This window comes from Emydura macquarii, unplaced genomic scaffold (genome assembly GCF_026122565.2).
Source record: "Emydura macquarii macquarii isolate MOO-44397 ecotype Brisbane River unplaced genomic scaffold, CSIRO-AGI_Emac_v2 contig_480, whole genome shotgun sequence".
In the NCBI taxonomy this organism is placed as follows: Eukaryota; Metazoa; Chordata; order Testudines; family Chelidae; genus Emydura; species Emydura macquarii.
In genome coordinates, this window is record NW_027130617.1 from 10,381,449 (window position 1) to 10,406,047 (window position 24,599).

Here is a 24,599-nt window from a genome sequence, read left to right on the forward strand (position 1 = left end):
AACTTGCTTGGACAGAGGAGGTGAACTACATTTCTCAGAACGGAGTGTGATCCTGTGCAGCAAGCCCAGCACCATTTTGAAAGAGGTGTCGTTGGTCCTTTAAACTAGTGGGTAGCAAAGGTGGGTGCTGTGAGGAGAGTAGTTGCTGCTGCTGTCTGTCTTGGCCGGGTCTGTGTGCATTAGAGCCATCACGACTGCATAGGAGTGTCCGAGCCCGCACACGAGAGCCCAGGATGGTGGCCTCCCTGCCCGTAGTGGGGAAGGACGTATGGTGGGACGGAGTGGCAGTGGAGCAGGAGGTCTCTGGGGAGAAGTGAGGGATGGTTGGCAGGCATGGAGTTGGCACAGGCTGCGTCACTGGTGTGTTGTGATCTGTGTAGCTGTTAGTTGACCCCTTCAGATACATGGATTACAAATATCAGCAGACAATATTTGCAAATCGGATGCGGATACAAATTTTGAATCTGTGCAGCGCTGTACATACATGGTTAGATGGCTTTACAATCCTAGCACTTCATGCTACCTATTTTATACTTTTCTTCCCTATCTCCTTGCTGAAATCCACATGGAGTGGATTTAGATTGTTCCACTAGATTGCTGCATGTTGATTGAACAGTAGTACAGTAAATTCTTACTCTAACATATTTGTGTTCCTTTTGAAAATTGTCCTGTTTCACTAGCAAATTATTATTGGATGAAAGCTGGAAGTGGGTATGGTAGTTAGGTTAGGATTCCAACTTGTGCAGTAATATTAATAATTGTGGCTGGAGGTAAGATGTGCAGTAGTTTTCAAATCTACAGTACATTTATAGCTGTAATCACATTTTTAAAAGCTCTAAAATACTGGGTTTTGATCGTATAACTAGTAGCATAATAATTCATTGTGCTTTCACAAATCTGTGATCCAGACAATTCAACAATTAATTCAGAACCGTAATTAAGGAAACACCTTGACCTCCATTTTTAGATTTTTCAGCACTTTTTTTTTTCTTTGAAGTTGCCGGAGAGTTTATTGGAGATTCTGACTACACTGCAAAAACCAATAAACCCAAACAAACCCAAAACTTGTGTTCTTAATGCAGCCAATCTGTGGTAGCTAACTAAGGTTAAAATAGCAGCTAAAGATGGGACAGCTTGACTTTCAGTTCAGGTTAGCAACTCAAGTTCAACCCCATGCCACCCCACTAGGCTTCAATTTTAGCTGCTTAACCAGGAGTTAAAACTTTGTAGAGTTGCCATGTCTTCATTGCTATTTTAACCTGAGTTAGCTAAGTTAACCTAAGTTTAGAACACATTTTTTTTTTCAGTGTAGACATACAGTAAGAGTTAGTCAAGTACTATGAAGCCCTCTAAAGCCTCTTGAAAAATGGTTAGGCCAGAAAATAGAGACTGATTCTTTCAAAAAGAATGAGTAACTCCATGGTATCTGAAGGACTGCTACCATGATAGCCTTTGTGTAAATTAATGTGTGTCCTGTTTTTAAAAAAATCATTAAAATCACTCCAGACCTCAAATCTCTACCACTGGAGGACTGTGATGATGCATGTGAGAGAACTTTTTGTAGTGTTCCCCTACATTGTTGCTCTTTTTTGGTACTGAGGAGCTTCAAATAGAAAATAAAGGGAAAGAAGAAAAAAATGTTTTGAATTTTCAGCATTTGACCATGGTGCTATTTAGATATCTTTTAAGAAATAGTTAGCCCCAGCTTCGCCATCCCTTTCTGAGATATTAATAGAGTGCCTGCAGGCAGACCAGTGAGAGAGGCACTACTGAGAGACCTTATGTCATGACAACAATGTCCTGCCATTGTAAAGGGTGAATTTAGTAATGCTGAGAAAAATAAATGAAGTCATGCTAGGAAAAAAATGTATGTTTAGAAACAACAATCTCCTGTGTGCTCCCAACAGTGGAACAAATCCCTTTGTATAACTTAAGTGTCATGGATTATGTTAGTTTTCATTACATTTCCAGTCAGGATAAGTCTCATGTAGTTTTAAGTACGTATATTAACATGAAATTTAGAGTGATTTATTGCATGAGGCATATTTTATTAAGTAAAATGTATTAAATTGCTATTCATATTATAAACATGCTAAGCCAATGCCAGTATGATTATTGTACTCTCCATTGTGACATGAGATTGGTCAAAAATGAACAAATAGCATCTGCAAGGGAATAAAAGTATCATAAAATTATCTCTGTTAACACCATATGGTGTTTTCAACAACTATATATGTACATCATCATCTGTATATTAATCTAGAGAGCAGGAATATAGCCAGGGCTAGGACTCAGGGCCCTGTTCCACATACATTTAAAAAAAAAAAAAAGATTGGCCCAGATGAGTATTTACATGTAATTACAGCCTCAAACACTTAATCTGCTCTCCCAAACAAATTCCTGACAACATCCCTAGAGAGACATGATGTATGTGTAAAGATATGGAATAAATAACAGATCCACTAAACAGAGAACATGATGAGTACATTTACTTGAGGTTCTCCGAACATGTATGTTAGGTGGACTGCTGACTGTTAGAGTGAAAATGCAAATAGGGCTGTCAAGCTAGTATTTTGTGCTACAACTATGCTGAACATGGACTGGGAGGGGGAAAAAAGGATTGTGCCTGTATGGGAAGGTCTCTTTACATTTGTTTGTTGTTTTTCAGTAATCCTTATACAGAATTAATAGTACCTGTATGGGTAGTCTATTCTAATTGGTCTCTTCAGATTGTTCTTCTAAATCATCTCCAGTTCAGTGGGCCAAATTCTACCCTTATTTACATAAGTGTAAATCCAGAGTAACTCAGTTGATAGAGACAGTTGGAATGAAATTGAGTATATAGTACATACGAACCAAATCACCTTTTTCTCATTGTCAAAATAGTGTGCTTGGTATCATATCAGTTCAAAATGGAGGATTTTTTTTTAATGCCTGTGGTTTGTATGCTTTTGAACACACTGAGCCAAGGCCAAACTTTGTTTCTGGATGTCTTCCAACAAAATTGGCTTTCTAATTGAAAATAATCCATGCTTGTCTCTGACCTTCAGAATATTCATGGCTCTGCTGGAGTGCATGGGCCAACATTTGTTGTGCTCAGGCAGTTTTAAAAATGATGTCCACAGGGACCAGTTCACAATGGTAAACTGTATGGGGAAGGAATATTGCTATGGTAACTTGAAGACAGTTTGTGTCCATTCTTTAATCACTCTTCTAGTGTAAACAAAAAACACAGCTGAAGATTTAAATAGGCTTCGCTTTTTTTATTTCTGCAATTATTTGTCTGAGTCTTGAGTGTTTAAACCCAGGTCGTTACGTCCCTTTGTAGCTGACCTTGCCGTGAAGCAGGGAATTGAATCTCATTTATGATGATCAGTATCTTAAATCATGTTTTTAAGATTCCAGCACATAAACCTTATAAAATGTCCTTTCTCTCTCTGTTTGCAAATACATAACTCTCTATTAACATACTGTTTAATGCTAGCTTCAGTTCACTCAAGCCTGCAAATGATTTACAGTACAATGTGTATCTTACTGAATAGATAGAAAGCTATGGGCATAGAGGAATTTTTTTTTTTGAAAACACGCATATACTCAAAAACTTCATCATGAGAGATTTTTGATGAATAACCTGCACATATGGAATAGCTGAAAATAAGTATGTTTCCATAAGCCTAAATTAGTCCAGCTGCTCACCTCCTATAGAATTTGGCACATATATTTAATTTGACTCTAATTTTCTTTCTCTATACTCCACTGTATCTTTGGTGCACCTATGGACTTACACAAGTCAAGTGGAGAGCAGAATTTGTGCCAGTGTATTCAAAAGGAAAGCATCTTTTTGTGAAAACAATGAGAGTTCTGTAGCACTTTAAAGACTAACAAATTTAATTTCAGCAGTCATAAACTTTCATGGGCTTCAGCCCACTTCCTCAGATGCAGTTGGTAGAAATAATACAGTTAATATTGGCAACATATATAGGATGCAACATATACGTATCCAAAGGTATAGACAACAATGGGGTAGGTGGATGAAAGGCTGGGTACTTGAGGCCTAATGACAACCATTGAGTAGGAGGGTGAGAATGGGTGATCAGAGCAAATTACTTCTTGTAATGAGAGAGCCATTCCAAATCCCTGTTTAAACCCAGTTTGAATGTGTCAAGTTTGCAGACAATTTCTAACTCAGCAGTTTCTCTTTGGAGTCTGTTTTTGAAGTTTTTTTGTAGAAGTACAGTGACTTTGAGGTCAGACAGAGTGTCCTGGAAGATTGAAGTGTTCTCTGACTGGTTTATGGATGTTGTTGTTTTTTATGTCTGATTTGTGTCCATTTATCCTTTTGCAATATGATAGTGCAGTTTGGCCAATGTACATGGCAGAGGGGCATTGCTGGCACATGATGGTATATATAACATTAGTGGATGTGCAGGTGAATGAGCCCCTTATGGTGTGGCTGATGTGGTTAGGACCAGTGATGCTATCACTAGAGTCGATGTGTGGCCAGAGCTGGCAACGGGGTTTGTTGCAGGGGTAGGTTCCTGGGTTAGTGTTCTTGTTGTATGGTGTATGGTTGCTGGTGAGTATTTGTTTCAGGTTGGGGGCTGCCTCTAAGCCAGAATGGGTCTGTTGCCCACTGCCTGAGCGAGAGACGGATCATCTGCTAGGATAGGTTGTAGATCTTTAATGATGTGTTGGAAAGATTTTATCTGAGGACTGTAGGTGATGGCCAGTGGTGTTCTGTTGTTTTCTTTGTTGGGTCTGTCCTGTAATAGGTGACTTCTGGGTACCCGTCTGGCTCTGTCAATTTGTTTCTTCACTTCTCCAGGTGGGTATTGTAGTTTTAAGAGTGTTTCATAGAGATCCTGTAGGTGCTTGTCTCTGTCTGAGGGATCGGAGCAAATCCGGTTGTATCTTAAGGCTTGGCTGTAGAGAATGGATCGTGTAATGTGTCCATTGCTCTCAGTGCGGCTGTCGGATCCCAGTCACTGGAGGTTTTGAAGAACAGGGGCACAAACACCTGTCAGGGAGGCACTAGGCACGCCTGGTCCTGTCAGTGGGGGATGGATCAGGCTAGATGACCTCTCAAGTCCCTGCCAGCCCCTCATTTCTGGGAGTCCATGTGTCAGAAAAGGGTCAGTCACACGGGATGACCCAGGGCTTCATTTGTCCCTGACAGCCAGTCAGAGCCGAGCTCCTGAGTCACTGAATTCAGAACGAAGGAGGCCTGCAGAGGCCGAGCACACTCCAGCCCCTCTGTTCGTGGACGTGTTTACAGACCTCCCCTCGCACGGCTGTTTATGAATCAGGTTGGCCTGTGGCTGTGGCCCCGGGAACCAGGCGCACGGACCCGTCCTCACCCCTGGAGCTGCTGCCCGGCCCGGCAGGGCTGCTCTGCTGCAGGGCACTTGGCCTGCGGAAGCAGGGGGGCCGCTGCTGCCCCTTTGCCCACCTGGACACGGGCCATCTTTTTGTGGTTGTTTCTGGGGGGAGGGGAGAAGAAAAAATGTAGTTTGTATTTAAATCTTCCATCACGTTATATTCTTCTGAAGTTATAAAAGGCGTGATGTGTCTACTCACTGATAAGGAGCTGTATTTGGGCTCCCCATTCTCCATTGGAAGTTTTAATAGTTTCTGCTTTATTCAGAACAAATTTCCGTAGAACTCAAAAGAGATTTTAGTTTTTTGTTCATTAATCACTGACACCGATAATATGCAATTTAGTATTACACAGAAGGAAAACATTTTTCGGAGCAGTAGTTAAGTGAGTCCTATATTAAATTTGTTGTTTCTACCATGAGCTGAGTTGGGTTTAAATAGCTAATCACAGCAGGGGATAATGTGGAGCCATGCCAGCCCAGCAGTAGAGGAAGCATAGTGTGTAATGTCTCATGGAGCTCAGGGAACACAGTTGGTGTGCTACCATTTAGCCATTGGCCTAGAATGGCCACTCATGCACCTCTAGAATACCAGACATTCCAGGATTGGCATGGGCCCACCCTTGCCTGAGTGACTCTGCCCCTATCAGCGCAACCAGGCGTCTGAATTCAGACCATATGGAGGATGCCATTTTGAAGAACGTCCTGCCCTCTCCAGCATGACCTTGCATGTATGGCCATGACAGGCTCTTCAGTGGGCTCTTCAAAATGGTGTCCCCTATCTGTGATACCAGACCAACCCTATCGGGTTTTGTCTCAGTACTGGGCAGGAGACAAATAATTTAAAAACAGGCCTGTCTGGCTTAAAACCAGACAGAGGACTTGCCCACACTGGCCAGTGACTAGGAAGGTATGGACCCTCTCTCCCTCTCCCTTCTGAGGGTGCTAGACTCGTAGTTCTCAAGCTCAGGATAGTGCAAAAACTCGTACAGACCTTGATTTGGGTGGGTGGGAGGGATTTAGTGTCCTCTTCCTCCACTGTGTACCCTCACAGTGCTGGGCACAGAGTTCAGCCCTATACCTCCTTAAATTAAAAAAAAAAAAAAACAACCCAAAAAACTAGGAAATGAAAAATACCCAAAACAAACCAGGAAAACTTAAATAGGGAAGCTTGTGTAGTGAGTGTCATTGCTGCACTTACCCAGCGGGTCTAGTTTTGCAGTTCCCTCACACTGTAACAGTGACTGAGTGAAAGAGGGAAGAAAGAAGAAAATAAATATTTGCCATCGCTCTTGTTACCTTTGGCAGAACATTTCTCAGACCAGGCTGAAGCTTAAAGTATTATGAAAAGGGAGGTTTGTTTTGCTTAAGTTGTGGAAACAAGATCAGTTTTCAAGGTTTGTGCAATGAGACATTTAATGATAGTGAACTTACCCTTAGAGGGTCAGTTATAGGAATTCAACCTTCAATTGAACTTGTAATCTTGTTGTTTTTAATTAGAATAGGACTGGCACATGGTAAGTTATAGACCCTAAGCCTGTTTCCTCCCACTTCTGGCTTTTTTCTGAGACCCGTGTGTCTGCATTTGGTGGCACAGAGGGATGTAAATGCAGACTTTTACAAGCAGTAAGCCAAATTCTGTCCTTGGAGGGACATTCTTGCAACTTACTGAGACACACTGGAAGTTGCTAACCAGACCTATAAACCTGAGTGGGAACCATATTTTCTTCATCGTACTAAGGCCAACATCCATTAAAATGGATCTTCAGCCTGCTTACACTTTGGGGGCAGGAGAGAGGTAGAATCAGAGCTGTCCATCATTAGCAGGAGTTGGAGAATCACAGAGCCTACCAGTTTCATTCTGCCTCCACAACTGGTGAAGTTCATTAGACCTTCCTGACATACAGCTCAAAGTAAAATGTTCCTATTATTTTTAGCAGAATAAATTGGCACTTTCTAATTGTTAGCTATCCTCCCTGGCTGTGCTGGGCTCAGAGAACATAGTACATTTAAAGTCTCCTACTTAATATCCCTGCTTGAAGCACTGGAATGGCTGGAGCTTCTGTGAACAGTGTGAAGAAGATTGTGGCAGACAAGGCCGTGGAAAAGGAAAGCCCTGTGTCTCCTGCTCCTCCCCTCTCCTTGAGTGCCTGGATCTGTGCATCTTCTGGGACAGGGCCCAAGTACTTCAGTGATAGCCCAATCTGGGGAAAGGTCCCTACAACCTTCCTCCCTGAAGAAGGAAATGAGTCAGGCATAAGCAGACAAAGTGGCTCCAAAAGAGAGTACATCTGCTCTGCAGCTGGGAGCCGTAATTCTCAATTTGGGTAGTCAGACCTGTGCTAGCTCAGCTCCAGCTACTGCACTAAAAATAGCAGCATGGACATTGCAGCTCAGGCAGCAACTGGGACTCTCAAGCCCACCCAACCTCCTGTAGCTCTTTGCAGCACATGATACCAAAAAACACCATGTGATTTAATTATTAACCAATCAGAATGCTTTTACTATGTTATTAACCAATTGTAGGGGATAAAATAATACTTGGTCAGTCATTTTGCTGTGAGAATTATAGATAGAGAGTAAATGAAATAATCAATTTTCACACTACTGTGGCTCTTCTGGGTAATGTTGATGGCTAATTTGGCTCCTGAACCACTGAAATCTGAGTATTGCTGGTACATACTATAATCCAGTGGATCTCAAACGTATTTGATCGTGCCCCTGCTGCCTTTGTGTCTGTAGTTGTTTACGCCTGTCCCCCCTCCCCCCTTTGCCACACAACTACTGCTGCCCAGCTCTGAAAGCAGAGCGGACCACAGTGGCTGCTGGCCAGGCGCCCAGCTCTGAAGGCACTGCCATGCCAGCAGCAGCAAGTTGTCAATATCCCCTTTCAGAGCAGACTTAGCACCCCGTTGCCATCCTGACTTCTGTACTGCTGCTGCCACCCCGAGGATGACAGCCCGAGCTGTCACCCAAGCCCTGCCACTGCCTCTTGTTGAGGAATTGAGGGAGTGGGGGGGAAGGAGAGTCTGCGTCAAGGCTGCCACCAGGTGAAGGATTGGGGTGGGGGAGAGCCCAGCCAGCCCTGGGCAGTGTCCTCTTTATCCCCACCTCCCATTTGTGCATGGTCCTTCTGCCCATGCCCCAGCTGCCCGGGAGAAAAAGAGAAAAGCACATAGCTCATGCCTCTCTCAACATATTCCCGCAGCTCTCTTGGGAAGCCACCCTGTGGTTTGAGAACCACTACTATACTCTAATGCAGTAATGGGTGCATAGTTATTCTGTCACTATAGTAGAATTGACTGGCTACAAGAGCAATAGCTGTAAAATATTACCAGAAGGGAAGCATAGGTCATGAGACTGGTGTCTTGTGCTATAAGAGGTTAACTTGAGGAGCCAGCCACAGTCTTGGGTAGTGTCCTTGAGGTCGTCCACATCAGACATGTATAAAAACATCAGCTCTAGACTGTTGTACTCCACTGTGTCTGGCCTTTTAGTGAGACCAATAAATGCCCTGGTAATTGTGGACACGGGGGGAATTTACAAATACACAATTGACAGTTAGGTGTTTGACTGTCACTGACTTTCAACTGGAAAGTTAGGTGATTTACCTGCCATTTGTGCCTTTGAAAAATCTCTCCTGTCATCATTTTTCAATCATTCAGACTGGTTTTAAAAAGACTCCAAGGAATTAGTAAGTGTGGCATGTATGCTATTCATATTCTGTTATACTAACTACGTTATTGATGGCACTAAGTTGCTGCATGTTTTGGTACATTTATCTACATGTACTGATGCTGCCAGAGACAGGATACCAAACTAGATAGAACACTGACCTGCTCCAGTGGGGTAGTTCCTCAGTTATTCTCCATGGAATATCCCTAGAAAGGATGGTGTAGCATTTAGGGTGCTAACCTGGCATTTGGGAAACCTAAGTTTGATTCATTGCACTACTGCAGACTTCCTGTGTGATCCTGAAAGTCAATAGGACTTTTTTTTTTTTTGGAAATGGGACACATTCTAAGGCATTTAGCTGCTTTTGAAAAATTTTACCATTAGTCTCTTCTTGCCTCAGTCCCCATCTGTATAATGGAAATCATAGGACTGCCCTACTTTAGAGGGGTGTTATGAGGATATATACATTAAAGATTGTGAGGCACTTGGATACAACAGTGATGCGGCCTGTATAAATACTATAGACAGCATATACTGCTCTTAGAAGGGTCTGTTAGATTTGAGATCAGAACATAGAAAGAATTGAGGCCTGTTTTTTCTCAGTTTAAATAAGTAACATTTTTCCTATAAGGGAAAAGAAAACTCAGAGGACATTTGTTTTTGTGACACTCCTAATGCAGATGTTTTGTGTGTGTGTGTGTGTGTGTGTGTGTGTGTGTGTGTGTGTGTGTGTGTGTGTGTGTGTGTTATGAATTCCTGTCTATTTGGATATAAAAATAAATATGGTTCTGTCTTCACCTTATAAAATTGGCCTCATAACATCTGGAATTTCATTTATTGTCTTTAATTTACCAAAAGTTTATTATGACTCATTTTCAGCAATATAATAATAACAGTCATGTGAGTAGGTTGGTTTGTGGAGTTTCAATAACAATTTATTAAAAATACAATGGTTTTGAATCTGAATAGGCTTTTTTTTAAACATAGTTTATTTTTTTCCTCTGGCCCCGATATGGAATTCTAATGTAAAGCCAGATGAATGCTTCCTGCTCTTGTTTGATAAAAAGTGCACTTCCATTCATTGTTTCCATGCAACTTCCTATCCTTTCTACAGTAAAGAAGGTTAAAATCCAAGACAATTATGAGCTATCTCTGGGGAAAGAAACTGTTTCACAACAAAAAAGCATTTTAAAGTTAGCCATAGTTTGTTATAATGAAGTAGGAATGCAGTAGTTCTAGATTTGTTCATTTATTCTTCTTTCAATAGCCATGGTTCTAAACACATCCTCATTCATTACCAATTAAAATGTCAAGGGAGAATGTTATATTTTGTTTCCCCCAGTAATCCCTATTCAAATAATAGTTATATCCTAATTTTACTTAGACTTCAATGTGGAGGAATTCCATAGTGTTTTACAATCTTTATATAGAAATATGCTGGAATTCAGTCATCACTGAAATGCATCCACCTCTACTGTGGACTGGTTAATAGGACATAGCAGCACTATATAACAATTTTGACTAGAAAGAGACTATTTGGTGCACTTGGTAATGTACGGGGAGCTTAAGTGTGCACAATAGAATAATCTAAATTAAAATTTGGTCAGGACATCACTGCAAAAACTTACCTTCTCTGTTGTGGATCAGTATAGTATGAATATTTTCAGTGATGGAGTTTGGAACACAGACAAACTATTGTCTTTAGTTTACTGGCATTCAAAACAAAAGCGCTGCATGTTAGGATTATTTAAATGAGAAACAATGCATTCTGACTATGCTGATTATTCAGAGAAAAGATGAACTCCTATTAGAGTGTTTCCTGAAAGCTCACTTGGGAGGAAGAGAGGGAGAGTATAATTTGGAGATGGAAAAGTACTGGGGAAAAGTTCCTTGTAAACAGCATGTTACTGCAAAATCCAGAAAAGCAGAAATTTGAACCCTGACAGTTTTTGGTCATAAAATAAGTATAGAGAAGATTGCGTAAAATGTAGTACTTTGATAAAACATACAGTACATCTGTTTTGAAAGACTTTTCTTTTTTTTCCAGTTACAGATGTTTGTTTTCTAGGGTTATGCTGTATTTGTAATACTATCATGAAGTTGTGCTCAGCAGATGTTGCGCTGAACAGGTTTCTCATTCATTCCCTGTTTTTTGTTTAATCAAATTACTATATATCTAAACAACTGTAGTCTCTTGTTTTAACTTGGTTTACAGCATATTGTTTACATTGGCTCACATTCCTCTGCTTCAGCAGATATTGAACTGGATTTTAATGTATAGTTAAGAACTAATTTGATACAGTCATCTTATTCATTCATAAAATGACTCTTTTATATGTAATCTACTCCTTTATAAGTAAGTGTGCGCGCACACGCTTATTTTAAAAAAGTGGAAGGAAAAATTTCCAGTTCCAAAAAGCAATTTGCCTAAATGCCAGAAGTATGCAAGCAGTGCAAAAGGTTAGATCACTTCTACTGTAACAGAGGCCCTCGGTCGTATGGTTTTATCAATAGCCAGAAGTGGAGGGAATAAACATTTCAAAAGAGGCATCAAAAATCTCTCTGCACAGGGAGAAAATCAGATATGTGGGATTGTACCATACATCGTTACAATCCAAAAAGAGAGCAGCACACATCATCTGCGGGAGACTAGAAAGGTTCTGAAATGGGCAGGTGGGAGGACAGTAACATTTGAGAAACAGTCAAACCCTGATAGTTAGTTGTTCATCTCTATCCACCCTGCATTTGCAATTTGTTTTACGCTAGATGTCATATGCTTGCCCAATGGTTGCTGCATTTTCTTTACGTTACCTGTGGTACATGTATCTCAGAGTTTGCCTCCTTGCTTTACATAAGCAGTTATTAGTGTCCTCCTCATCTTTTTCTCTCTGGAAGAACGTGCTACATGTGCTTCCAGAAATGTTTACTCAACGTCAGTCCTATTTCATGTGTGTTCTGCCATTGACTTCAATTAAAATAGGATCTGACCCAAATTCACTGACACTAATTAATTAATGTGCAAGGTGAATTGAATGCATGATCCTCAAGTCAGAGAACAAACAAAAGTGAAAAGCTTTAGTTTTGTAAAGCAACTCCTGGGAGAAATCCTACTTAATTTACATCCATGAGTAGTCTTGTAGAAATCAAGTTTGCTTCTTCACCCTTCACCCTTTGCTCCTTCATTGAAGTCATTGGGCCTACTCATGTGAGATTGCGTTAGGGTGTAGGCCAGGGTGGTGGCAGTGGAAAAGTATTGTGATATTTGAGATAGGAGATTATTGTGAGGATGCTAACACTTTCAGGGTGGATTTTTCAAAAGTGTTCATTGTTGGTTTAACTGTGCTCCCACTGACAAAGTATTGCCATCTATGTCAATAGGAGTGGAGTTAGGCCAATGCTAAGCACTTCTGAACGTTTCATTTTTTTTGGTTGGACATGCACATCAGAATGACAAAAAGGAGAAAACGCTATACTTATTTGATACCATAAAATCATTCCTGCTTCCCTCTCTTCCCTCCCAAAATGTTGGGTTGTGTGAAATACTTTAGAGTTCTTATTGCAAGAATAAATATAATGTGTTTTCAATAAATTATCAGTTTAATATAATAATATAGCATCTATAACTAAATGGATGACAATGCTATGTAAACAGTTAAGATTATTCGTTTGAAAGTAATCCTTGTTCTACTTCAAAGAAATAAAATAAATTTTAGAGCATCCAGAACTTTGCTATTTACCAGAACCAAATGGTACTAAATCCTCAAAGGTTCTGGTTTAAATCTAAGACCTCTGGTATTCAGGTGGCTTCTGACTTAGGAATGAGAGAATGTCTGGCCATGTGTTAGAGTGACCGTGTAACATGCAGCCACACTAGATTTTCTCTCTCATTTGCTTACTCCTTCTAAAAAAGATGGCAGATGATGCAATTCTTTGTTATGGAGGACTCTATAACAGTAAATGGATATCTTCGACACACTTGTAAATACAATTTTAACACCCCTCATGTGTTTTCTCTTGAAATGACCTGACTAATTGTGGATATTGCTAATTATCACTAACAAAGGTAAAGATTTCTGATATACTTAGCAATATGCAGTAACAGAGAGATCTAGAATTACCATTTGATATGGCCTGTAATCTGTTTGAGTATATACGCTAACTTGACGTTGTTTGATTTTTCCCTTATCCAATGACTATGTAGCCACCTTCCTCCTGCTGCTATTCCTGTTCCTTCATTCACAGATACTCTAAAAACAATAACTTGTGGTGTAATTCTTACTGTGACAAATTGTTGGATTTTTACTATCCAGGCACTTCAGAGCACAGTCCATGCCAACAGATTACCATATGAGGCAATGGAAACTGTGCCATTACCATCAGTAGAAAAACCATAAATCATCAAAGAAATCTCATTTGTCCTGATAGTAAGTCATATTTGTATTATAGTACTGGGATCCTTCTAAAAGGTGCCATTTGGGAATAGTTCTCTTAAATTCAGTATTTTTTTATTTGAGTGAAGGCTGCTTCTTTCTTTTTCTTTCTTATTGTTAATAATTCTTTAACCCTTTGCTTTCTTTGTTGAAGTTGAGTGATCTTTAGATGTTGGGTTCTTTAGAGGTGTTGGGTTCTCAAGAGAGTTTCTGGGCTTTAGGAGATCTTGGATGGTCTTTAGTCCCCTTATGTCACCTACATATCCTATATTACCGTCACCCATGTTCCCTTTGCTCCCACGCTTCATGTCTTGCTTTTTCTTAATTGGTTATCAATTCAGTGAAGTTTCTTTAAAATTTGTTGTGCGTAACTTTGATGTGCATAAGCAAAACAACCTGAAGGCCATAGTTTCTCAGGATGGACCACACAGGGTGGCCTACTCAAAGCATGGAGTAGTTTACATATAAGAAAGGCAAGCAGAAGTTTAATATTTTCTCTTTGAAAGAGTTGAAATACTGAGACCAGTTTCTTTGGTTTGGATCTATCCCTGGCATATTGTTACACTATAAATGCTCAGGTAGATGTGCTTTTTCCATAAAAAGTCCTTGATCAAAGGAGATTACATAGGAGATTACAATCCCTGCCTGAGCTATCTGTGGAATAGTGTGTGTCTGCCCCCTGAATTGGCTATTTTTCATTAGTAATAAGCGGTGCAGCAGAAATGTATGAAAGAGATCTTTATTGAGTATGCATAGTGGTCAGTGTTTCATGTTGAGGCTCTCTACTTTGATAGATAGCAGCTTGGCCTCTACTTGCATTCCTGAGCGCGCGTCGTCCGTCCCCGTCGTGTCGTCGTGTTCCCCCCCCCCCCAGTGACTCATCAGACTAGGGGTACGTCTCCACTAATGGCAGCAAATTCACTGCCGTCAGATCGATCTATCCGGATAGATTGAGCGGTCAGTGAAGACTCGCTCAATAGATCCAGAAGTCGACATGTTTAAACCACCCCCTCAAGTGGCGTATCGGTGCATTGACGGGAATGCATTTCCCGTCAGTGCAGTGAAGACGCCACGTAGAAGAGGAGTTATGAAGTCAATGGGAGTTACGTAAGCTACTTTGCGTAGGTTTCGTAACTCCCATCGACTGCCAACGAATTTAAAGGTAAGTGTAGACCAGGCCCCTCTCTTTCCTGAAACTTGACCCTATTTCTCCAGTTCCACTCATCATGCTACAGGCTCATAAAAAATGCCACTAAATTACCACATACCACCAAATAGCTTCTTTGTACAAGTCTGCCATCTGGGCATATTTGGGGTTAACCGTCCAAACAGGGCCCCATTTGGGCTAGTTTTACCCATGAAAGTATATGAAGTATTTTTAGATATTAAAAGTGGTGAATTCTAGCTAGATTTCCAATGGCCTACAGAGCTGGTTGATAGTAATTTACATTACTTCAGATTTAACAGCGCAGATCCCTAGGGTTCCTGGAGTCTGCTGTTTCCAGATGTTTTTAAACTTTTTTTTTAATGCAAAATGCCCAGATTTGTAACATTCCCTCATATGAAAATCAATTAGACTAAATCTGTGCTTTCCTCTAAGAAGCGTTGGATCCTGTTGGTGCAGTTCTTAGGCTCCTGCAGGGCTTTTTGGGATTCCTATGGAAGAAAGTTAACATGAGGTGGATTCTGCCATTCAGAGTCATACAGTTTGCAGGAGTTGGTCACTCTTTTCAGCTGACAGAGCTGCAGAAGTCCCCTATGGAAATATAACAGAAACTATATTAGTCTATATAATTATTTGAATCAAATCCACCATAGTTATGAGTTGGTTTGGGGTTATAATATTCCCCTCCCCACTCCATCTCTACCATTTTTATTACAACAGAGCACATGTTACTCATTAGGAGCTTGGGTGATATGGGAAACCAGAGTGCTTAAATTATGTTGAATAAGTTCCAGATGTTAGGAACAAACAGAATTGGATCTATATTAAGGGCATTTTAAAAAAAAATCCTATTTTTTGAAAGTGGAAAAAATGTTTAATACTATTTTCTAACAGTTGCTACCCTGAAATACATTGTACTATGTAGGAGTATATATTAATTTGTTATAATGAGTACTTAACCCAATTTTCATCTTCAGAGGGCTTTACAATCGTTAATTATCTTTAATTGCAATACAAGATAGGATTTGTTAAATAAGAAAACTGAGAAAGAAATGGAACATGTAGTACAATAGCAAGCTCAATTTAACATATGTAGATAGGCTCAATTCTCTAAAGGCCTGAAGCCAATCCCATCATATTTAAATTGAGAGTTTAAAAAAAGTAAGTAAAATATAATTTTTGGCTCCTTGAGTACTAATCTGATGAAAGGGGAGGGGGAGAATATCAATATTTTGTATGTGTAGTTAGTGAGGGAGTAGTGATGAGTTACAGCTGGAGGGACCAGCTGTTTAACAGGGATCATGTCAGTGGAGTGTTAGTGTAGCTGATGAAAATGAAGTAGAATAGAGAAGGCCAGGATATGGGCATGTAGTGAGAAGGTGTGTGGCTAAACGACAGGAAAATAAAGCTGAGGCAGGATGAGGCAGTGGTTTTATGTAAAATTTCAGATATGAGCAGGTTGTGCTGGGGAGGATAAATAAGACTAATGGTGTCACAGAAGAGGTTTTTATTTTTGTATTTAATCTGTTTGGTGTTCCAGCAGTATAAATGCTGACTACATTAGAAACAGAGATGAGCACACTGTAAGAACATACCTAGACAAGAACATTAATACTGGGCTGCAGGATAACAAGACATTTTTACGAGAAGAAGATAGGCACCGTGCATGCAGTGCTAGAAGTAATTGCTTTGGGTCATATTCATACCTGGTGATAGTGTATGGAACTCCATGGAAATCATTAAGTTTTTCATCTGACATTAGCTGTAGACATGCAAACTCACGCCAGTCATTGCTCAGTTCACTGTTCATTTGATTTCTAACATTGCAAGATCTGCTTCTTGGTACTCCAAAGGAATCTGAAGGAATCGCTGTTCCTGAGAATCTCAGAGCCCTAGAATCCTTGCTGTAGCACTCAGAACACATAGACAAGAAGTTGGCAGAAATGCAATATTTAGAGTAAGAGTGGCTCTGCCACATACCTCCATCTAGAATCTCTGTGCTGTAGGGTAGTCCCACAGCATTGGAGTTTAGTATGGAGCCTTACCTCCAACAAGCATTCTCTGATCTTTGGATCCCAATTTGAGAACCAAAGTTCAATTACACAGTGAGGCGGGCAGTGTAGTGAAAATGATTTGGTTAGTAGAACAGTGTTTCCCAACCAGTGTGGCCTGAGCAGCTGTGCCACAGAATTTTTTGAAAAACTACTTGAGATCCGGATTGGCTCATGAATATTCATGAGTTCATTTGGAGACTCTGGTGGTGTGCCTCAAAATAATTAACGGTATCAAGGTGTGCCACAGCAGAGACAAGGTTGGGAACCACTGAGTTAGAAACGAGAAAAACCTGTTGATTTTTCTCATGGTCAGTCACTCAGGAGAACTGAGCTATGCAGAATGCAATGGTGAGTGAAACAGAATTGGCAAAAGTCACAAATAGCTGAATATATACATTTAACAAAGTGAGGAGACTAAGATGAAGTTATCAGCCTTTAAAATCAAACACCTCTTCCTGTCATGAGGTGCTGCTCCAGAAGTAAAGACCAGGATGGAAGATGGAGGGAAAGGTGTGTGCATATTTTTAGAAAAGAATAGGGGACTCAGAAATAACCAGTTAGAGCAACTATCTGCTTCCCTTCTCCTGAACCTCACTAAGGTTTTTGTCAATGTTGCTTTCTGTCTTGAATTCCATTTCTTCCTGTGCCATCCCTCTTCCCACCTCCCCCCCCCCCCCACACACACACACACACACACACACACACACACACACACACAAAATGGGCCTTTTGGTGTAAAGCCTTCACTTTGTCTGCCCTGACCTTGATGCAAATGCTGGCTCAGATGAGCACCTGACCATGCTTTATGTAGAGGTTGCTGACTTGCCCTGTATTTTTCATGAGCCTCTTTTTTATAAATGAATTCTTCTACTGTTGCATTGCTTCTGCAGTTGGAAGAGAGGCTGGGTAACAGACCCCAAGTCCATTCCATAAATTGGCCAGCAAAAGGAGCTCAACTGAATGACCATTCCTTGATCCTTGTTTCATTCCCTTACCCAGGTATCTATCATAGTGTTCAGGAATATTTATTGTACAGATCATATAATAACTCACTTAGCTGCAAGACTGATACAGTAATGACTGGGCTGACTGAACTGTAAGCTCTTTGGGGTGGGGACTTTCTCCTTGCTCTGAGTTTGTACAGCGCCTTGCACAAACCTGGTCCTGGTCCATGAATGGGGCTCTTAGGCACTACCATTATACTGTACAGTAATAATAACATACTAATTTGTTACTGATAGTAACTACTTTTTTAAAGCAATACGACAAGAAACAACATTCTTATTAGGCGTTCTTAAAATATATTAAATGTCACTGCATGAGGACTATATTTTTAGTTTGTGGATTTATCATATAGTCTTGCTTAAAAAAAATTCAGTCTTCCATGTGTCAGTGTTCATTCAGTGCTGTTGCCAAGCTTCTCCTGTTGAGACTATGCTGTTTGCTCATCCTTTGTGCTCCATGTCTGGGCAAGTGTAATTCATGCTCCAAGCCGTGCCTTTAAAAAGTATGCCTGTCCTCTGGAAGCTGGCAGGGCTTGTATTATGCACCAGTGAGTTTTAGACTAGAAACAGCCCCTTTCACATTACAGGACCTGCATGATCTAAGGCACTGCAAAAATCTCATTTGTTCTGAACAGGTTTGTTTTCTTTAGAAAAAGTCTGTTTTGAAAGAATCTATCCAACTCTCACATGATCACTTCTCAACTGTACTTTGTTTTTAATAAGCAAACTGTAGGTCAATGCTAAAACAAGAATTTAAAAAAAATATAGTTTCTAATTACACAGCTTGCTCCTGATAATTTTTAGTGACATTGTAACCGCATATGAACCATATTAAAAAGTCTGCAAAATATTTCTGAAATTTGGGGATTTTATTTCTAAGTTTCTTCAGTGGAAATAGGTTTTTTTTTTTTTTTTCTCTAATAGCAAATTTATATTAGGCTGAGAGATCACAGTTCAAGCCTGTGCCCAGTCTTTTCAATGTATAATCTTTGAGTTGACCTGACATGTGTCTGGGCCTAATTCTCCTCTTTGGTGCAAACCAGGGGTTCGCTCTACTGGAATTTTTCAGTGACCTCTACAATCAAAAATATACTGTATCTGTTGCTATCACCGGTGTGTTTTGAGTCATTTTGGAGAAGTAGGGCAGCTTTTTCATAAATATGTGTCCTGCCGATATCATTATGTATAAACTACTCCATACACTCTCTCTGTCGTGCTATCCTGCAATGTCACATCACACTGTCTCGAATACAACATAAGAGTATGGCACTACATCATACTGTGGTGATTATTCGAAAGGACATTGACTGTGTTTTGGACTAGGTAATTGTTATCAGTTTAGATCATCACTGCCAGACTAAAAATAGACTTGGCAAACAAACATTTCAGTTTACCACATGATAAATATCTGCAGTAATGTGGCAGGACACCTGAACTATGTTTGCATTATAGATCAGCTCTATTTCAGAAGAAATATGATTGCATTGTTATGTTTTCAGTTTTTGTAATAAAGATGTTTTACATAGACAAATAATCTGCATCTCAGGCAAACCGATTCCTTCTTTTTTATTTATTCCATTCTTTTCTTTTTTCAATCCTCATTTTTTTTCCTACTTCCTTGGTGTAGGGAAGACAGCCTACAATTTTGGGAAAGAGAAGAATACATGATTCAAATGAGGATTGTCAGACAGAGAAATTAATTAAAGATCTAGCACCAAAACAGAATGACAAAATAAACAAATAAATAAGCAAAGTAATTGAATCAAATTGTTAGTTATAGTAACTAAAAAAGTTCAATCCGTTTTATGTTGCAAATAACACATCTGAAGCTTCTGTTTGTGTTCCAACTGATTCTGGAATAAAAAAAAGACAATCCTTGTTTATAAGGTATGCAATTTACTCTATCTCTTTTCTCTGAATGGTGTGTATCTGTGATTTCCTCTGCAGGTCCTGTGCCTAGGAGTGAATGTGTGTTATCGCCTGTCAATAGATCCCACCCAGTTCAAGCCTTGCTAGAGAGCTTTACCGTCTTATCTGGTTGTGCCAGCAGAGGAACAACAGGCCTGCCACAGGAGGTGCACATCCTCAACCTCAGAAATCCAGAGGAAGGTCTTGGCCATCATGAAAAAGAGGTAAAGGGGAGATTGTGCCCTTTCCAAACAAGGGGATCAGTGCAAAATAGCTGTAGGGTTTTTTACATCAAAGAGATTAAGAGATTTCTTAAACATAAACAGAAGCACTACAGGAAAATATGGAGGGTTTGCACTGTTGCTGCCCATCCATGCTTTGCTTGGTGTAGGAACAGACCCCTTTGGTGTTCCAAGCAGTCAGTCCGTCCACAGCTTTCACAAGCATGAAGTTCACTAACGAAAAATAGAGTGAGGAATAAGAAACAGATTTTCATCTAGAGGAGGCCTGTATGGAATTGCCCATCTTCAAAGCCAGATCATTTAAGTAAATGTGTTGTAAATTATCACAAATACCTTTGGATCCTTGCCATGGCCTCTGTAAACAAATACTTAAATTCAGGTTTTTTACGCCTGTAATACATCTTTAATTCTTAACTGCTAAGGAATGTAGTTTAGATAGCAAGTGTTGCTGACAATAGTAGTGCTTAAGCATAGTGCAATTACTTATTTATGTAGACGTCACTCAGATGGATTAGAGAGAACTTTTGTTCTTGCTGCTATGAAAGCAATAGCAGCAGAAAACTCTTGATGTTAACTTATGCAGTACTGTTGTTTACCCTGAAAACAGATCAAAACAGACTGTGGAAATGCAAAGAAAACATTTAATGTTAGGACAGCTCAGCTCTTTTTTGTATTTACCATATTATAGGGGGGAAAAAACAGCCAACCCAAACCACTACTACTGCTTGTGAAAGCATCATGTTGATATGCAATTAGCTGAATTGGTAGCATTAGAAAAAGAAACAAATCCAGTGGGAGAAAGCTGATTGCTTAGAGGCCTAAGGTCTTAAGTCTGTGCTTAAAATAATGTTAAATAAATTGCACTGACTTCTAACATGTTTTAAATATGTGGGGTCTGAGACTGTTACCTCTGGACTTAACAGAAGTCTTACCAATGACTTCAATGGGAGCATGACTGAGTCCAGGATGTGGTGTCAGTGGAATGTATATTGTGTGTTCCAAATGAATTTTCAACCGTTGTGTACATCTGAAATATTTACACCATCTGAAAACCTCCCTGGCTGCCCTCGGCCAGAAATGTCAGATTCACTTCAAGCTACGCATCCTATAATGAGTACAGAAAGAATACCAATCCTGCTAGGGATGGACAAGAAAAGTAGAGCTGCTTTGGTGTATCATGTTTAGAATTCATAAAGTATTTAGATACCACTGAGGTGAGTGCAATATAAATGTGTAGAAAGATACAGGTGCTGTACAGTCTAGTGTATGGGCATGTAACCCATATTGTAATTTGAAACTTATTCTGTTTTTGGATTTATTCTGATTTTGTAGTTGTTGCATAGGCACATCACTTCAGTAGAAGTCATGGGAGTATAAAGGCTGTCGGACTGGGCACTTAGTAGCTCATAGACACAATTATAGCAGATAAAATTTTAACCTTTAGATCAAAATACTTTGTGTAGCAGAAAGAGGCTGCTTGTGTCATACCCAACACATTTATTTCACCAAAACAGTTTGCGCAAAATAATCTTTTCGGTGTTCTTTGGTATATTATTTGACACAAACATGTAGTGGCATACAATATATTTTGCATCTGCAGCTCTTAACCTCCTTCCCCTGTCTCCCAACCCTACTGCTATCATAGCCTTTGGAGATGACTGCTCTGAAAATGAACAGGAAGCTAGAGACAGGCTTTCTGGCGACAGCAGAGAGCAGAAGAGTGTAAACAACTCGGAAAGATCAGATTTTACGTATAGGATAAGAGTCTGAAAACAAAGCAGAGCAAATGTTATCTTTTCCATCATTGTAAAAATCAACTTTAAGTGCCCTTTTGACTGAAAAAGTAAAATGCATCCATCACCTCCTGTTAGATTAGGTCGCTTCACCATTTAGGATGTTTCCTGATGCCTGCAAATGCTGATAGCAAAGTCAGTGATTTATGTGTTTACAATATGTCTGTAGGAATAAAAATAGTCTTTTTGTTTGCAAATACCTTCTTTTCAGCTGCAATATTTAAATTGTGTTTAAAACAGATTTACTCAGTGATCTTTCAAGGTTCTGATGGCATGGAATACCGGGCTTAAAATGCTTTAACTGTAATAAGTCTTGGAGTTAAGTGGGGTGTGGGATTTGCTTGTTTATTTTTTGTTTTGGTTTTTTTGTTTTGGTTTTTTAAACTTGTCTTATTATGGGTTCTGCTAAGTTACACATTCCTTATTTACTGAAAGGAGTATAAACCCATCCTCCAGCAAATCTTTAGTAGGACTTATGCATTAAACATGCTTGTTTTTATCATGATAGTCATATATATATATATATCCATTTACATACACACACACATACATTAGAGTATATCAGAGTAACGTACTTTGACACTTCTTTAGAACATGTGGAAAACAAGCTCTCTTGAACTTAAACACTTGGGGGCATCTTTTCTTTCCAGGCCAAATGCACAAAGCTCCCACTAAGGTTAATGGGAATTATTTATGTACAGTAAACTGAAAATAATAACTGACTTGAAAACTTGAAGTATTTTACGCATTTGCAGCAGCCAGCACAATGTTAAATGGATGATCACTCAAGTTAAGATTAAAACTTGCTAAATGAAAAGGCCATGTTGCATCATAGCTGCTGTGTTCAAGGATTTTATTTATTTTCCTGTATTTTTCGTTTCACTTCATTAATTTTGTAATTCTTTGGGTGACATCTCATTTGCTCAAAATATTGAGGCATTTTCTTCAAATAACCATTATGATTCTGACTTCCAATTTTTTTCAGCCACTAGTGTGTTGTGCTTTGTGCCCTAACATTTCAGTTTTGCCATAATTTACCATGAGAAGTTGAATACAGTTTCATGTAATAGATGTGAGCCTGAATGTTGGCTTTGGCATAGAAAATATGAGCCCTCTTTCCCCCCCCCCCCCCCTTTTTTTTTTTTTTTTTTTTTTGATCAAATAGTCACCAGAAAGTGATTGGAGTAGTGGTCTGAGAACTAATATGGGAGCCAGGATCTAATAGGCTCTAATTTTACCTCTAAAACTACCTTTCTCTTTACCTTTGGACAGCCTCAGCTTCTCCATCTGTAAAAAGAGGATAATTTTTGCCTATTGAGAACTGTTAGGAGCATTAATTGATATTTGTAAAGGCAATGTAAAACTACAGAGATGAGCACCAGAGAGATATAGATAATATTATAAATAAAACTCTTCAAAGATGAAGAACACTGTTTATATATGGGTGTAACAAAATCTTAATGGCAGATTCTCTTCCCACTGAATGTTGATTTAAACTGCCCTGAGCTGCTTCAGGCACACAGCTAATGATCAAAATAGCTAAAAGAAAAGAAATACAAAATCAATCTCATGTAAATACTTAGACTTTAAATCAGAATTCCTGGCAATGCGTTCACCATTGTTTTTATTTACATCCTCTTCCTCAATAACCTGAAGATGCAGCACATTCAGTAAAGTGGCAGGTTTGTACAGATTTTGCTGAATTAGTGTATCTTCTGTTCCCAGTTTTACTACTTCAAAAAATTCAACCTGGATCTTTCTGAAGTGTCTCTTGTAAATTTGGGCTATGATAATTTCTCCTATTGCGTATTGGCTGCTTCCTGTGATTGGGAAATTATCATAGCCCAAATTTACAAGAGAGATTCCAAAAAAATCTAGCTTTGAATCTTTAGAAGTAGTAAAATTGGAAACAGAAGAGATGCTAATTCAGCTAGGTCTGGACAAACTGAAACACAGACCATCTGATAAACTATTCCTACCATGAGACCTTGGCAATGTATCCTGAACCAACATTTATTACAGTGGTGTTCTTGTAGAACTGCATGATGACAGATTATTCTCCATTCTCCATCAAAGTAATTTGTTTTTAGTACTGTAGAGTTCTGGATGATGGGGACTGGGATGGAATCCTGGGTCATCTAATCCATTCTTCTGCATGAGTACTGGATTTTCCACTCCACTCTACTCATCTCAGCCGTTTTAAAAAAAAAAAACCTTGGAAACACCTTTACAGATAAATTATCTGACTTCAAGTTGCATATATTTATTGTGCAAAGTTTTCACACACTTAAGAGGTGCAAATACCAGTGTGTACACTTAGAAATAGTCTAACATCTGTATGCACCCAAGTTTTAGAATATTTCAGTGCCTACAGATGGGCTAAAGGTGGGCATGTTTATGCTTGCATGTTGTTTTATGTGGAGGCCTGGTAAAGGTCCTTTTGAAAATGTTCCCCTTGGTGTTAGTGATTAAATTATTCTGTAGTCTAATCTCTTTCTCTCTTAGGTCCTGTTCTTGCAAAAATGCACACATGTGCATAAGGTTATACACTGCATGTAGTTCCATTACTGCTACTCAGAGTGTGTACGTCTCTGCAGAATCAAGGACTTATACTTTATTTAGAAATGCTTTCTATTTTAAATGTTCTGGTTTTATTTTCATGCCATTTATTTTAGCTTTCCAACTGTTCTCCCTCTAAATCTCAGCGCTTGCAAGTAATTGGCTAGTTATCATACCCGCTTTTCATCATTCCTCTAGGCTGTACATGTTAAATTTCTTTAATCTCTCTGCATAAATCATATTTTGTAATTTTCTTATGATTCCTGTTCCCCTTTGGGTTTCTCCTCCAATTTATCAGTGTTTTTGTTTTTATGTATAATTTGTTTTAAAAACATGATGTACTGTACAGAGTACACTAGAGTGGCCTTACTAATGTTCTGTTCAAAAGAATAAT

General features: G+C 39.4%; 1 protein-coding gene across 5 annotated transcripts in view; it reads left to right on the forward strand.

Annotated features, from left to right (window-relative positions):
* TGFBR3 (transforming growth factor beta receptor 3) overlaps nucleotides 1-24,599 on the forward strand; it is a 164,018-nt gene that overhangs the window by 59,994 nt on the left and 79,425 nt on the right. For all 5 annotated transcript variants that reach the window (XM_067538487.1, XM_067538489.1, XM_067538490.1 and 2 more), the window contains exon 3: nucleotides 19,651-19,835. In XM_067538487.1, the coding sequence (XP_067394588.1) occupies nucleotides 19,651-19,835 (185 nt within the window). The remainder of the gene's footprint in view (nucleotides 1-19,650; nucleotides 19,836-24,599) is intronic.